The 15,320-nt window shown below is 32.1% G+C and overlaps 1 protein-coding gene across 4 annotated transcripts; it reads left to right on the top strand.

The window, feature by feature from the left end:
- The first annotated feature begins 729 nt into the window (after positions 1-729).
- Positions 730-7,718, top strand: LOC126891836 (lactosylceramide 1,3-N-acetyl-beta-D-glucosaminyltransferase-like). Of its 4 annotated transcripts, none has more exons than XM_050661156.1 (3): positions 730-1,078; positions 1,203-1,328; positions 6,668-7,718. In XM_050661156.1, the coding sequence occupies exon 3, from the start codon at positions 6,685-6,687 to the stop codon at positions 7,612-7,614; it is 930 nt and encodes a 309-aa protein (XP_050517113.1). In that variant the 5' UTR covers positions 730-1,078; positions 1,203-1,328; positions 6,668-6,684; the 3' UTR covers positions 7,615-7,718. The 4 variants fall into 4 exon arrangements, with proteins under 4 accessions (XP_050517113.1, XP_050517112.1, XP_050517114.1 ...); XM_050661155.1 differs by having other exon boundaries at positions 1,203-1,336; XM_050661157.1 differs by lacking the exon at positions 1,203-1,328 and having other exon boundaries at positions 730-1,073.
- Positions 7,719-15,320: the final 7,602 nt, after the last annotated feature.

Genomic DNA, 15,320 nt, shown 5'->3' with positions numbered 1-15,320 from the left:
TTTTTTTGTTCCCCATTCTGTAACCATGACCTTTACGTAGATACTGCTTGTATTACAGTCGAACCCGCTTATTGGAATAGCCGTCGTGCCAAGAAAAAGTATTCCTATAACAGGGATATTCTAATAACCGATCATATAAGACTAGTAAAAACGTTTTGGGACCTCAAATTTCTATTTCTTTAACCGGGATATTCCTTTAACCGGTATTCTAATAAGCGGGTTCGACTGTATTTCGTCCATTATTATATTAAAGAGCAGTGGGCTTAACGAATCACCTTGTCTGACTCCGCTTTATACTAGTATAAACTGTGTTAGCTTTCCATTGATCTTTGCCTTATTTCAGTTTTAAATTGTTTGAACTCGAAAACTATCAACTTTAAAGAGAAATTACAACAGACCTTTTTTGTTCAGAATAGTCCAAAAACATAAAAAAAGGACCACTTTTCGCATGGACAACCACTTTAACATTATTCTGGAGTATCTCAAGAAAGCGATTCTGCAAAAAAATCTCATGGAAATATTTTTTCCAACGAGCTTTTCGACTTGTCTTTTTATAGTAGATGTGAGAAAAAATTGTTTATAATTGATTATACATTGGTAACTTATCAATGTATAAAAATTAGATTTGATATAAAAAACACACCGTTCAAGTTAGTCAGATGCAAACAGAAGATAAGATAAAAAAAATCGAATATTAAGTACTTTGCTTTTTTTACGAAAAGGACTGATTTTTTTTAATCTACTTTTATATATGGTGTGAAGTATACGCGTACGTTTCTTTTACCGGGAACTGTTTACAGGGAATTTTAAATAATTCTCTTGTTATAAAACATTTCAAGAATTTGTGACTATTTTGGTTAAGGGATGAAAGCTTTGACTTCAACTAACAGTCCGCTGTGTTGAGAAAATTAATGGCAAATTCTCTCTATATTTGAAGCACTGTCGAGTGTACAAGACAAGCAAAAATATGGCTTTTAACAGATAATGTGGTTTATGTTCATTTAGAGAAATAGACAATTATTAGTGCAAAAATATAAGAAAATTACAAATTTTATTGATTCTAAATTATAGTGGTAAGGTAAGTAATTACTGGTAATAAACATAGTTTCAAAAGTGAATCACCTAAAATTATGCTCATTTTCATAGTTTATTTTTTCATGAACAGATTAACGGACTTCGCTAATTTTTGTTTATTATTTTAGATTTTTCTTTGGTATTTACACACTTAGGCAAAGGTTTACTCAAATTATTTTTTGTACTTATACCAAGTGGAAGAAAAGACATGTTTTTCGTATGTTAAGTTTGAGATACCCTGTAGGGAGAACAAGGTATAAGTGTGAGTATACTAGTACGTTCTTTAAGGCAGGCCACACATCAAAGAAACATGAAACGTAAATTACGTTTCATGGAAATAAACCACTGCTAAACAAATATATGTCCGGCCATTTATTATACTCTCCGAAAATAAAAATGTGTCATGAGCATGAATCACACTCGTTTCATTGGTAGGCGGACTTTGAGATTTGTTTAGCAGTGTTTTCTTTTCATGAAACATGTTTTTCGTTTCATGTTTCATGTTTTTCGCTTCATGTTTCTTTGGTGTGCGGCTTGGCTTAAAGTAAAATATTGCATAACCTCTAAATTTAAAAGAACCGCTTGTATTGATATGAAATTTGGCATACATATAGATAACAAGTCAAAGAAAAAAAAAAGTGATATTGTGCCGATGTGTGCTTTTGCCCTAGGGGTGAGTTTCACCCCCTTCGGGGGTGAAAAATATATGTTCGAAATAAGTCCGGAAATGGATAAAATTACTAATTCTAAGCAACTTTTATTCTATAAAGTTTTTTCACAAAGTTCATACTTTTCGAGTTATTTGCGAGTGAATATGTTAATTTTTCTACAAAATAACCACGTTTACAGACGGTTTTTCGCAATCAAAAAGTAAGTATTTGGTCGAAAAAAAAAATTGTTAACAAAAATATAGCACGTAAAAAAGTGAAAAACATGGTGTATATATTAGGTCACTGTACCTACTACAAGCAGAGTTATAGCTAATGAAAAATAGGTTCATATTCGTCAAATTCCAAATCGAATATTTTAACGTGCCATAACCAAAAAACGAAGCACTATTTGGGAAAAACTCATTTTAACTTTTTTAAAGTGTTTAAAAAAAATGCTTATTTCTGTTTTAAAAAAAAAATTAACATAAAAGTAAACAAGTTACGCTCAAAATAAAGTTGGTCCGATTTTTTGGTAAGAAATCGGAAAAATCACCTCCTAATTAGCATTTCAATTGAACTTAATTGTTACCACTTCACAAGTTTTTTACTCGCGTATGTATTGATCATATGCTCCGTACGTTTCATCGGTTCAGAGTCCTTAAATAACTTTGTTAATATTGACTGTAGACTAAATCTACTTCGGGATTTGAAAAGCTAGTATTTTTACAAGAATTTTTGAAAAAACAATTTTCGCCTAGGTTGATTACGGTTAAAGTTAGCCACTTTTTTATTTAATGCACGGCTACTTCTATAAATATAAAATTCATCTGTAACAGTGTTAGTTACCATACTCCTCTGAAACGGATCGACCGATTTTTATGAAAGTTTACACGTATATTCTGTAGGACCGAGAATATGTTGTAATCTATTTTTCATACCCATAGTCACTTGGCAGACATCGTTGGCCTAAGATGGTTGGTTAAGGTTCTCGTTCAGGGTTTCACCATGTTCCCAGAAGTTATCCATTGACATCGGCATTTCGCCATTTAAATTTTACATTATAATGTAGATTGAATTATAATTACAACCATTGTTTGGTTCTGGGGCTAGTTAGCAAGTATATATAAATTCACTGATGATGGACTGATAGGTCCGAAAACGTTCTGAATGACCCGCCATTACACGCGCTATGAGGGAATCCCTCACCATATTTGTTTATAATCAATGAAATTGTGTAAACTAATACGATAACCTTAAGCACCCAGGAATGCCTTTAGCATAGTTCATGAGAGGGTATGAAAAAGTTATAGAATATTTCAGGCGGTCAGTGTGCTGTGTGATAGTTGAAAGAAGAGACATCCCTCTTCAAGTGAGGGAATTCCTCACTGCGCGTGCAATCACAGTGAAATCACGTTTCTATTATCTCAAAGAGACTTTTAGGTTTTTATTTAATATTTAGGTAGGTTTAATTAAAATATTATTGTTTGGATTAGGTTTGGAACAGTGGCACAACGAGGGGGGTTTGGGGGTTAAAATCCCACCCAGAGCATATAGAAATATATATAAAAGAAAGTAGGAAAATGTAACTTGTCTTTCACAAATAATACAAAAAACTTTCGGTACCCAAGCAAACCCCCCTCCCCCCAGGGGAAAATTCTAGGTGCGCCACTGGTTAGGAACCCATTTTTAAATTTACCTATTCTAATTGGGAAATAAGCCACAATTTGACTTGAAAAATTGATTTTATTGACGTTTCGAATTCCACCTCGGACGTCGTTATCAAAATACAAAATATTAATAGTTAAATTACATAAATACCACAAAGAAATAGCTTCAGAACAGTTGTTAATTTTAATTTGTATTTTTAGTAAAATGAATTCGCGTAAAGGACGTTAATTTCTTAAGTGGCTTGCTGAAATTGAAAATTAAGAAAATTTGCTTTTGATCTATATTATTTTTACTTTTGTTTTGTTAAATTATTAAAAAAAATTGGTTTACGAGACTTTCTATAATATGTTAGTACAACCCATTTTATATTTCTACATGTTGACATTCATTCTTCCTCGAAATAAGTCGAATTTATGTAGGTGAGGGCGACGCTCATACGCGTGCAACCACGTCACAATAGAAGACGCGTGTAACGGCGGGATGAACGTATTTTATTCAATCCATTGGGATTTTTTAAGATTTTAGTATATTATACCTATTACATTGAAATGGTTTTACTTCATGTTAGAGTTTGTTTAACTATATGGTTTACAGATATAGCCAACCCCCATTGAACTACCCCTTTTTAGGTAATAAAATTATATATGCAAATATTTATTCACAATAATTCAAAATATATACTTAAATATACATAAGAAAGACAAATTATGTAATATTCCACGTATAATCTTCTTCTTCTTCCTTTTTGTATGTAGGCTTTAAAGCCTGTTTCTTCTTCAATATTAGCCTCCTAAATTGTTTAAATTACCGCACCATCTTTTTCTTGGTCTGCCAATACTTCTTCGTCCATTTGGTAACTTATCTCATGCTATTCGTACTATCCTATCCTCTGCCATTCTACTGTGTTCATTCCACTCCTGTTTCCGTTTTGTCATCCATCCAGTTATGTCTTCTACATTGCATGCTCTTCTTATGATTACGCTTCTCTCCCTATCCAACAGACTTTTCCCTGATATTCTTCGAAGTATTTTCATCTCTGTTGTTTCCAATAGTCGTCTCGTTTTAGATGTGTCAGGTCTTGTCTCCGCCGTGTATGTAAATATAGGTCTAATTGCTGCTTTATAGATTCTTGCTTTTGTACCTTGTCTTAGGTGTGTTCTTCCAGATTGTGTCATTAAGAGATCCCGCCGCTTTACTTGCTTTTAAGCTTTGTTGTCGTACTTCTTCAACATCTCCGTAACTAGTTATATCTATTCCCAGATATCTAAACCTTGCTTCCTGCTTTATTATTCGAAGTAAAATAAAAATAGTAGATAGTTCGTATCTCGAAACACCGAATGCCGAAGAAACACGTAACCCAAGCGTAGGTCCAACACCACGCTCATAAATAAAGTCAGCCCACAAAAAAAAATATAAAAAAGGCGCAAGCCACCAAAAAAATATAAAAAACAAAAAAATACTTAAGCACCAAGCCATTGGACCGAGCCTCGTTGGGCTTGGTACAATGACTTGAGGCCCAAGCAAGCAATTTGTAGTTCGCGGATAAGTAATTAGAAGATAAAGGCATAGAGCGCTTCACGCTGGCCTAGTTTTGAATTCGATTAGGGTACCACATTGGAATCTTATTACCCAGGATTCCATTGTGAAGAGCATTTGGCTACGATAGTTGTGTCCCTATCGCGCATCAGCGTGCTATAGGGGGGAAAGGGATGGCCTGGAGCATTGGAGCGAGGTGGGGTGATCCCTGTTTTTATGAATTATTACACCCGAATGTACTTTTTCGATAGGGTGGACATCTCTCACAGGTCGGGTTAAATCAAATTGCTTGCTTGCAATTCACCGGTAACCAAAAAACCCATTTTCAACCTATTTTGCCTTATTTTCCTGGCTTTCTTCTTTTCTTCACATTTTATCTTCACTTCCTCTCTAAACCATGGGGTTTTCTTTTTTGATATCTTAGTATTCGTTACTTTCCTCTCTCCCAGTGATTCTGTTGCTGCGTTAAGTATGTTATCTTTGATTTTTTCACAGCCTCTATCTGTAAATGTAACAGTAACTGTCCTTCATTTTCTCTTGTGAGTTTGTGAGTACACGGAATCAACAATTGATGGAATTTTATCTACAGAGTGTTAGAAGTTAATAACAAAAATTTTAGCCACCTTTGAGCTTCACATTACAAAATTAGTTAGAATGTTACAGAAACTACTTTCGATAAATTATTTTTAATATTTAATTACATAAGGTGTTCAAAATTATCTCCTAACACATTTATGTACGCCTAAAAACGATCATTGAATGAGCTACTTACTCTACGGAGCATTTGTAAATTAACACATCGAAATACACTTTGTATTCTATTTTCATCTCATCCCTTGTTGTTGGAGATATTTTATAAACTTCAATATTAACGTAACCCCAAAAAAAAATCAGTTTATTAAATTCTGGTGATTTGGGTGGCCACGCTACTGGTCCATTGAAAAATGAAAATATCTCGAAAACTAATAAATTTAGACATAGGGAATGTTATCTAAAAATTAAAGTAAGGTAATGGTACTTTTCAATAGTGATATAAAATACAGGCTGTTCCATTTAAAATTACTGAGAAAATAATGTACTTGCGTTTTGACTCACCCTGTATTTGATATAAAGAAAATTAGCAATATCGACCATTCTTGAAAATTTTGACAATACGTTAAAAAATATGGCATTAATAAACCATTGTTGTTTTGCTTATTTTTATTTATACAGGGAGTTGAACTTGTTACGATTTTCATATAAAATTGGTTATAACTTTGTAAATACCCTGTATAACATAACAAACCTTTATATTTTTGTGATGGAGAAGTTAACAGGATTTCGAATTTAAAATAAAATATAGGGTGTTCCATTTAAAAAAACATAAGTTTGGTCTGCCACTCTGTTATCGAACACCCTGTAACATTCTAACTAATTTTGTAATGTGAAGCTCAAAGGTGGCTAAAATTTTTGTTAACTTTTATTGCTATCTATTACTATAGCGGAGCTATTGAGCTTTACCCTACTAATCAATCACCCTGTAGATAAAATTGACGGAAGGTGAATGCATATTGTAGATTTCCTCCTGTCTGCAACATTTAGGTATCGTTCGTTTGCTTTGCAAATTGTAGAATGTACGGATTTAGGTTGTCACCAGAGAGTTAGTTTCAATGCTAAAAGTTTTAGATTTTCGGATCTAAGATTTGTATGTAAAACTGTAATTGTTGCAAGAAAAACTATATATTACTTTTTTGTTCCAGGGTAACCAACAATTATTATGATTAAGATTAGTGCAACGTTAAAGCTCAGTATAATAGGATTAATCATTTTTACAATGATTTTTCTGCGTTTTCAAGGCTCACTGTTACAACGCAACACTTACTCGTTAACCACAAAATTATTGTTAAATGGAAAGACCTTCCTGCTATCAACTGGTGACTATAATCGTCTATTGAACATCAGCTTTAATTTTTCTATGATAAATCAAGTGTGCCAGGAAAGTGCTCCTGTGTTAGTGCTTATAGTAGTTCATTCTGCACCTTCAAATTTCAAGAAGAGGCAGACAATAAGAGATACATGGGGACAAGTAGAAGAAACTAAACAAATAGTGTTTATGATAGGAGATCCGAGTTCTCCAGAACAACAAAAAAAGTTAGAAGAGGAAAATACGTTATTTGGTGATATTGTACAAGGTAATTTTATAGACAATTACAGGAACCTAACTTACAAGCACGTAATGGTTCTTAAATACTTTGTTTATCATTGTCCGCAAGCGAAATATTTATTAAAAACCGATGATGACGTCTTCATCAACTGGCCAAGTATGAAAAATTTCCTCACTTACGATTTGTGTCCTTCCAGTGATGAACCAACCATATACTGTGTTACTAGAACTCACAGCAAAGTAGAAAGAAACGACTCCAAATGGGTGGTATCATTTGGTGAGTATCCAGAAGAAGTCTATCCACAGTACTGTCTTGGATACGTTATTGTTTATACACCAGAAGTCATATTTACTCTATATAAAGAAGCACAAACATCAAATTCCTTTTTATGGGTGGACGATGCATTCGTAACTGGTATTCTCTTTAAAAATCTAGATTATACTCACACAGATATCGAATCTTTAAAGTTACCAGTCGAAAGTTTGAATGCTATTATTAATCATTTACTAACCTTACAATTAAACCATTTCTATTTAAAATAATGAACAAAACGAAGATGAAAACTGTTTGGAAATATGTTTCCACACATGAAGCTCCCAAGAATGTATTTACTTTATAACGATAATAAAAGATTTTAAAGCTCAAATACTAACTTTTTTAAAAGAAAATGTTTTTCATTTCATTACAGTTACGCTAGGTTTTTCAGACAGCAAGATAATATGTGAAGATGATATCTCCATCTAGATTTATACATACGGCTCTTATTCCCTCAAAGGGAAAAATACACTCATCCCAGATAGGCTACGATATCAAAAGGATTGAGCTCTGATCTGATGGGACTCTTTCTGTGTTAGGTGACCTGAGCCCTAGATGACTTGGTATGCTGGAATATCTCCAAAAATTTTCGTACACATTTGGCCGTCGAGAGTAGTACAGCTTTCTACATGGTCTTATAGAGTTGTTCATTCAGACTCAGCTTTTTTTATGTTGTTAACAGTTTCATTGCAGGCAGTGAAGAAGAACTACAAATTCTGTTAACCAAAGTAGTGCGAGAAGGAGGACTATATGGCCATAAGGTGAATGTAAAAAAACTAAAACAATGGTAATTTCAAAAAAGCACACCAGTTATAAACATCCTAGTCAACAACAATCTCGTTGACCAAGTGAAAAAGTTTAAGTACCTAGGATGTTGGATACATGAAACCTTCGACTCGACCAAGAACTAGAGATTAAATGTAGAATAGAACAGACAAGAAACACCTTCTTAAAGATGCGACAGTTACTTACTGCCCGCAATCTTGATCTGTCCCTACGATACCACATGATAAAGTGTTATGTATATAGCGTACTATTACACGGCGTGTAAGCTTGGACGTTAACAGAGTCAGCTCGTTACGACGTTTAGAGAGATTTGAGATGTGGGTGTTTCGTCGTATGCTGAAAATTCTATGGACCGACCGCGTTAGATATGAAGAAGTTTTAAGGCGTATGAATAGAGAACGTGAACTCACAGAAATTGTCAAGAAACGTAAAACATCTTGGACACATATTTAGACACGACACATACAACTTCCTTCAACTTATTATGGAATAGGTCAATCAAGTTAGTAAAAAATTAGCCTTTTTTCGACATACCTGAAAGGACAGGGTTTGACAGTTGAAACGTGTAGTATGAGATATTACAAAAATACTACCATCTTGGGATTCATCAATTTTTTAGTGGAACAATTTTTAAATTAACAACAAAAATGCCAAACTTAGTTTTTTACTCATAACTTAAAATTTTGTTTATTTAGAGATTTGACGTTCACAGATAACTTTTTCAGACAAAAAAGATACATAGAATGAGATAGGCTAAATGAAAATCGGTTAATAAACAAAAAAGTTATTGCAAAACGGACGACAAAATCGCTGTTTTTGGATATTGTTAATAACAATTTTATTGTTAATTAAAATTTGTTTAAATGTATCTAAACTTGAGGTTATTATGGTGTTTGAATGGTGCGCAAAAAATGGTCCAGATCTGTTAAATAGTTTTTGCGAAATTGAATTTGTTTATAGAATTTTTTGAAAAGCGAGCTAATTTCTGAGGCTGATCCAGTTAATTTGGCTGACTGGATTTCAATGATCTGGAGCTTATTTCCTTCGTTAAGGTGTATATAGGACTTTTTAAGCTGATAAACAATTACAATAACTCCGTGGAAATTAGATCAAATTAAATAGCAATAAAAAATACGGAAAGTTGATTAAAATACACAACTTTAAAAAAATTACTAGTCCTACCACCCTGGGGGGCTGAGATGGCCCCTTTTTTAAAAATCACTGTTACGTTAATTAACAACATTAAGAGCTGAAATTAACCAATCTTTTATAAGAAAAATCAAAGTTTTCAACAGATTTTTTAGCTAGAAAAAATATTACAAATTGTTAAAACAGTAGTGTTATAAACAAAGAGTATTTTGCGTTTCGAGTAAAAAATAGAGGGCGCAGCGGCTGGCGTAGCCGAATGAGAATGAATTTGCGCGCTATTACACTAATAGCCGGTATAGGTGAAATTTGCTAGTCATTTTAGGCACGATAAGAGCCTAACCTTAAATAGTAGAACCTAAAAGAAAACGTAAGAACACTGTGTCGTCACGTTTTAGTGACACACATGCGTCGACAGTGGCGCATCAAAGTTTCTACTTATGGACGTGATAAATAAATTAAAAGGTACCCTCCTTCACTAATAGAATTCAATTTTTTTCATTTTTTAAGTTCTATGTGATTAACAAGTAAGACTGATAATACGTAATAACCTAATTCTAACCCATCACCCCCCTTCCTCCTTCCGCCACCATCAAAAACTTCATTTTTCGTCTTTATTTTTTTTTAGGTGGAATGTAATGAATTTTTAAATTTCAAAAATATTCACACGCACAATTGAGGCTTTTAAAAACATTTTTTATGGCTTTTTTTAACGGACCTGTAAATTGAGTGTACATAACCTCTAATTAAAATATTTTTTTTTTCGGAACAAAACCTATAACTTTTTTTGGGGATGGCTGCAAGTCTAATTTTTTTTAATCTTATGCATTTTATCAAACACTATATTCCTAATTTTTATAAGATTTTTCGTAAGGTTCACTACCTTCAAAAATCCGAAAAACTGTTTTTTGGATGGTTTTTGGGGATTTTCCCTATTTTATAGACTTCAAAATAGATTAAATCAATATATCAAAGTCAATCGTGTTTTTTGATAGGTTATATGAAAATTGAAGTTGTATAACTGAGTTCCTTAGAATATTTAAAAATGGGAAAAACACGTTCAAACCCCCAAAAACCAATAAAAACAGTTCTTTTGGATTATTGAACGTGGCTTTCCTAACCTTAAGGAAAAGTCAGAAGAAAATTAAAAATATAGTGTTTGATAAAATACATTAAATACATTAAATACATTAAATACATTAAATACATTAAATACATTAAATTCATTAAATACATTAAATACATTAAATACATTAAATACATTAAATACATTAAATACATTAAATACATTAAATACATTAAATACATTAAATACATTAAATACATTAAATACATTAATTACATTAAATACATTAAATACATTAAATACATTAAATACATTATATACATTAAATACATTAAATACATTAAATACATTAAATACATTAAATACATTAAATACATTAAACACATTAAATACATTAAATACATTAAATAAAAAAAATTAGACCTGCAGCCATCCCAAAAAAAAAGTTATAGGTTTTTCTCTGAACAAAAAAAAAATTTTTTTTGAGGTGATGTACACTTAACCTACAGGTCCATAAAAATAGACATATTTTGTAAGAGCCTCAATTATGCGTGTGAATCTCTTGAAATTTAAAAATTGATTGCATCCCACCTAAAAAAAAGATCGGATTTTTTTTTTGGTTTTTGAGGGTGGGGAAGGGGTGGTGGGTTAAAATTACGTTATTAACCCGGGAGCAGTCGCCCTCACTTTTCTAACGTGAACAGTCGCGTGTTAGATTTTATCTCACAATACGAATTAAAATACGAATTTACAAGAAATTTTTATTTTATAGTATTTTTATTTACTTGCTATGTTAGAAATATTATTTCTAACAATTATTAAAGCTAATTGGCTCTCCCCAAAGCCTTAAAATTCCACAAAAAAAAAAGAAGAAGAAAAGTAAATACCTACAGATTACTACACCCTTCCTCGAGGCACTTACAAAATTTTTTCAAAATTGCAAAATTGTTCATCAATTTATCGCGAAAAAGGAGAAAATGTTAGATTTTATATAACGACGCGACTGCTCGCGGGTTAAGTATTACTAGTCTTATTTGTTAATCACATAGAACTTATAAAATGAAATAAATGGAATTCTGTTAGTGAGAGAGGGTACCTTTTAATTTATTTATCTCGTCCAGAAGTGGAAACTTTGATGCGCCACTGTCGACGCATGTGTGTCACTAAAACGTGACGGCACAGTGCTCATACGTTTTCTTTTAGGTTCTACTATTTAAGTTTAGGCTCTTATCGTGCCTAAAATGACTAGCAAATTTCACCTATACCGGCTATTAGTGTAATAGCGCGCGAATTCATTCTCAATCGGCTACGCCAGCCGCTGCGCGCACTATTTTTTACTCAGAACGCAAACTACTCTTTGTTTATAACACTCCTGTTTAAACAATTTTTAATATTTTTTCTAGCTAAAAAATTTGTTGAAAACTTTGACTTTTAAGATTGGTTAATTTCAGCTTTTAATGTTGGTAATTACCGTAACAGTGATTTAAAAAAAAGTGCCATCAGCCCCCCAGGGTGGTAGGACTTTTATTTTTTTTTAAAGGTGTGTATTTTAATCAGCTTTCCGTATTTTTTATTGCCATTTAATTTGATCTAATTTCCACGGAGTTATTGTAATTGTTTATAAGCTTAAAAAGTCATATTTATTAACAAATAATTTTGAGTACATAAACTTTTTTTTTAATTTTTTTCATAGGCTATTAGTATACATCTTAACGAAGGAAATAAGCCCCAGATCATTGAAATCCAGTCAGCCAAATTAACTGGATCAGCCTCAGAAATTAGCTCGCTTTTCAAAAAATTCTATAAACAAATTCAATTTCGCAAAAACTATTTAACAGATCTGGACCATTTTTTGCACACCATTCAAACACCATAATACCCTCAAGTTTAGATACAAATAAATAAATTTTAATTAACAATAAAATTGTTATTAGCAATATCCAAAAACAGCGATTTTGTCGTCCGTTTTGCAATAACTTTTTTGTTTATTAACCGATTTTCATTTAGCGTATCTCATTCGATGTATCTTTTTTGTCTGAAAAAGTTATCTCTGAACGTCAAATCTCTAAATAAACAAAATTTTAAGTTATGAGCAAAAAACTAAGTTTGACGTTTTTGTTGTTAATTTAAAAATTGTTCCACTAAAAAATTGATGAATCCCAAGGTGGTAGTCTTTTTATAATATCTCATACTACACATTTAAACTATCAAACCCTGTCCTTTCAGTTATATCGAGTAAACACCTAACTTGATTGCTCTAGAAGGGAAAATAGAAGGAAGACGTGGCCCGGGTAGACGACAAATGACTTGGCTGCGCAACATCAAAGAATGGACAGGATTATACTTTCAAAGTCTAATAAGAAAAGCCCAAAATAGAGAAGACTTTGCAGAAGTCATCGCCAACCTTCGCTAAGAAGACGGAACCCAAAGAAGAAGAACAATATCATTATCTGTCATTCGAGCCACGTGGCATGCCCAGTTCCATTTCAGGGTTGCTATTCTCTCTATTGTATCAGCCACTCCTGATCTTTGTCGCAGCTGGCGGTTTGATGGGATCTTCTCTCGTAGTGAAACGCCCAACATAGCATGCTCCATCGCCGTTTGAGACACACGGATCTTTTGCACTGTTCTCTGTTTGTCATGGTTAACGTTTCCGCTCAGTAAATCAACACTGGCAAACATACTGATTAAAGGTTTTTCTTTTAAGATATATTGGTATGTCAGACGATTTGTAAATAATATGGTTCAGCTTGCCGAAGTGTAGTATTATAATATCACCCTGTACAAAAAGATGTTTTATATAGAATGAACTATTTCGACATCACGCGCGACCTCGGTCATGGACGGTTGATTATATACAGGGTGAGTTTTTAATGCGGGATCGGTCGATAATTCCATTATGGTATAGACTATCGAAAAAAGTTATTTAGAAAAAATGTAGGCAATGATATTCTCTAGGCTTGGAAAATATGGCCACAGGGTGATCAATAACTGCGTGGTATATCAAACATATAATTTTATAAATGGGACACCCTATATATTTTTTCATATTTATATTCTTCTCATAATTCTTGTTCATATAATATAGGGTTTTGCATTACTATACAGAGTATTTAACAAGATGACCATTTTTATTTTGAAATCCCTATGAGATTAACACCATGTATATAAAGAAGTAATTCGTAAACAATAATTTGTTTTACATAATAAGATAACAATATACTGTAGTTTTTAAGTTAAGTTAAATTGAAATCATTGACAACTATTTGTATACAGGGTGAACTACAACACCAAATTACGATTTTCTTAATTTTTTTAAATGGATCACCCTATATTTTATTTTTTCAAAATTTTGTATTTGTGATACTCTTTCAATTTTATATAGCATTCCCTATACCTAAACTCGTCAGTTTCCGAGATATTTTCAGTTTACTTCAAATTTCGGGAATATATTCAATTTTTCTACTAAAATTACATGTTAGTATTGAATGATAATATAACAAAATTATTTTAATTCAATAAATAACTAACACAGAATATAAACCATAACAATATGCAATAAATGTATCAATAAATATGATATTAAGGAATTATCATATTTCCCTAATATACAGAATCGTAAAATTCCTACAAAAAAATATGTCTTGTGAGTAGTAATATAACAAGATTATCTTTATGTAATAAACAACTTACACAAAACAAATCAAAACAAGATACATTTGATGTAACAGTTTTTAGATTATATGAACAGTGTTTTGGCCTCATTAAATTTATTTCATTCGAAGTACCTGGCTTATTTTCTTGCCCAGATATTGTACTAAATTTTTTGTTTTCTCTTTAATTACCTTTCGTTAGTACTAACTAGTCGTGGTCCTCAGTAAGTAAGAACAAATTCGATTGTTAAGTCGTCGTTTTGTATAGTAACAAGTGCCGCCAAAAAACGCCGGTTTCAGTTATAGTAAAAAATAAATTAACCCTTTCTCCCTCCTTCCTTCACCTTACTAATAACTGAAGACTTCTCGACCTACCAGTTAAAATAAGGTAAGAATTTGTTTTGTTAATATTTCCCTACAGTCCGCTTTAAGTCGTTTGCGTAATAAACCAGCAATCGCCACCCCATAAGTTTTGGCCTTCGAGACGGATCATCTTGAATCAATTTCGTTGTTGTTTTGCCGGTTCAAGATCTATCGTATTTTCGCGTTGGATAAATTTATTTAAAATTATAATTGCAATCGGTATAGTATATTTGTCGTGTTAAAATCTAATTAAATCGTCGTGTAGGTATCTTTTTTTGTCGTGTATAGAAAAACCTTGTTCTTCGGTCGACTATAGTTAGAACATTGAATTCGTGTTTTTGCTTCTGAACCCATCGCTTAGTGAAATCGATTTTGATTAAGTAAATATATTTGATTTGGATATTTTGCAAACCTAAAAATAATTTGTTTGGATTTAGTTTAATAAAATTTTAGTAATTGTTGAAAAAATATATACACCTAACTACTATTCTTGACATATTTTGGTTTTTGTTCCATTTTATTTCTTCATCATTGATAATTTTTTAAAAGAATTTCAATATTTATTATTAAACATGCCTAAAAGTCAAAACGAACTAAAATTGGAGCGATTATGCTCTAAACGTGAAACTATCTTTCGTAGGGCTCAATTATGTTACGATGCCGGGTCGACCTTAGAAAAAGATCCAGAAAATGCCTCAAAAATGCGTAACTTTGCAGTTAGATATAGTACTTTCGAAAAAACTCTATCAGAATATGAGGAAATTGTTCAAGATATCGTTATATTAAAACAAGAGATGGAGCCAGATGCTGGCGTTGCTTACCATACGCATTTAGATGCATTTTATGATCTCTATTCCAATATTGAATATTTAGCTTCATTATTAATAAATAAACCTGCTGTTTTGAGTCATTATCAAAA

The sequence above is a fragment of the Diabrotica virgifera genome, chromosome 9 (assembly GCF_917563875.1).
Source record: "Diabrotica virgifera virgifera chromosome 9, PGI_DIABVI_V3a".
Taxonomy (NCBI): Eukaryota; Metazoa; Arthropoda; class Insecta; order Coleoptera; family Chrysomelidae; genus Diabrotica; species Diabrotica virgifera.
Note: the sequence above shows the minus strand (reverse complement) of the source record. Positions and strands in the feature narration are given on the sequence as shown.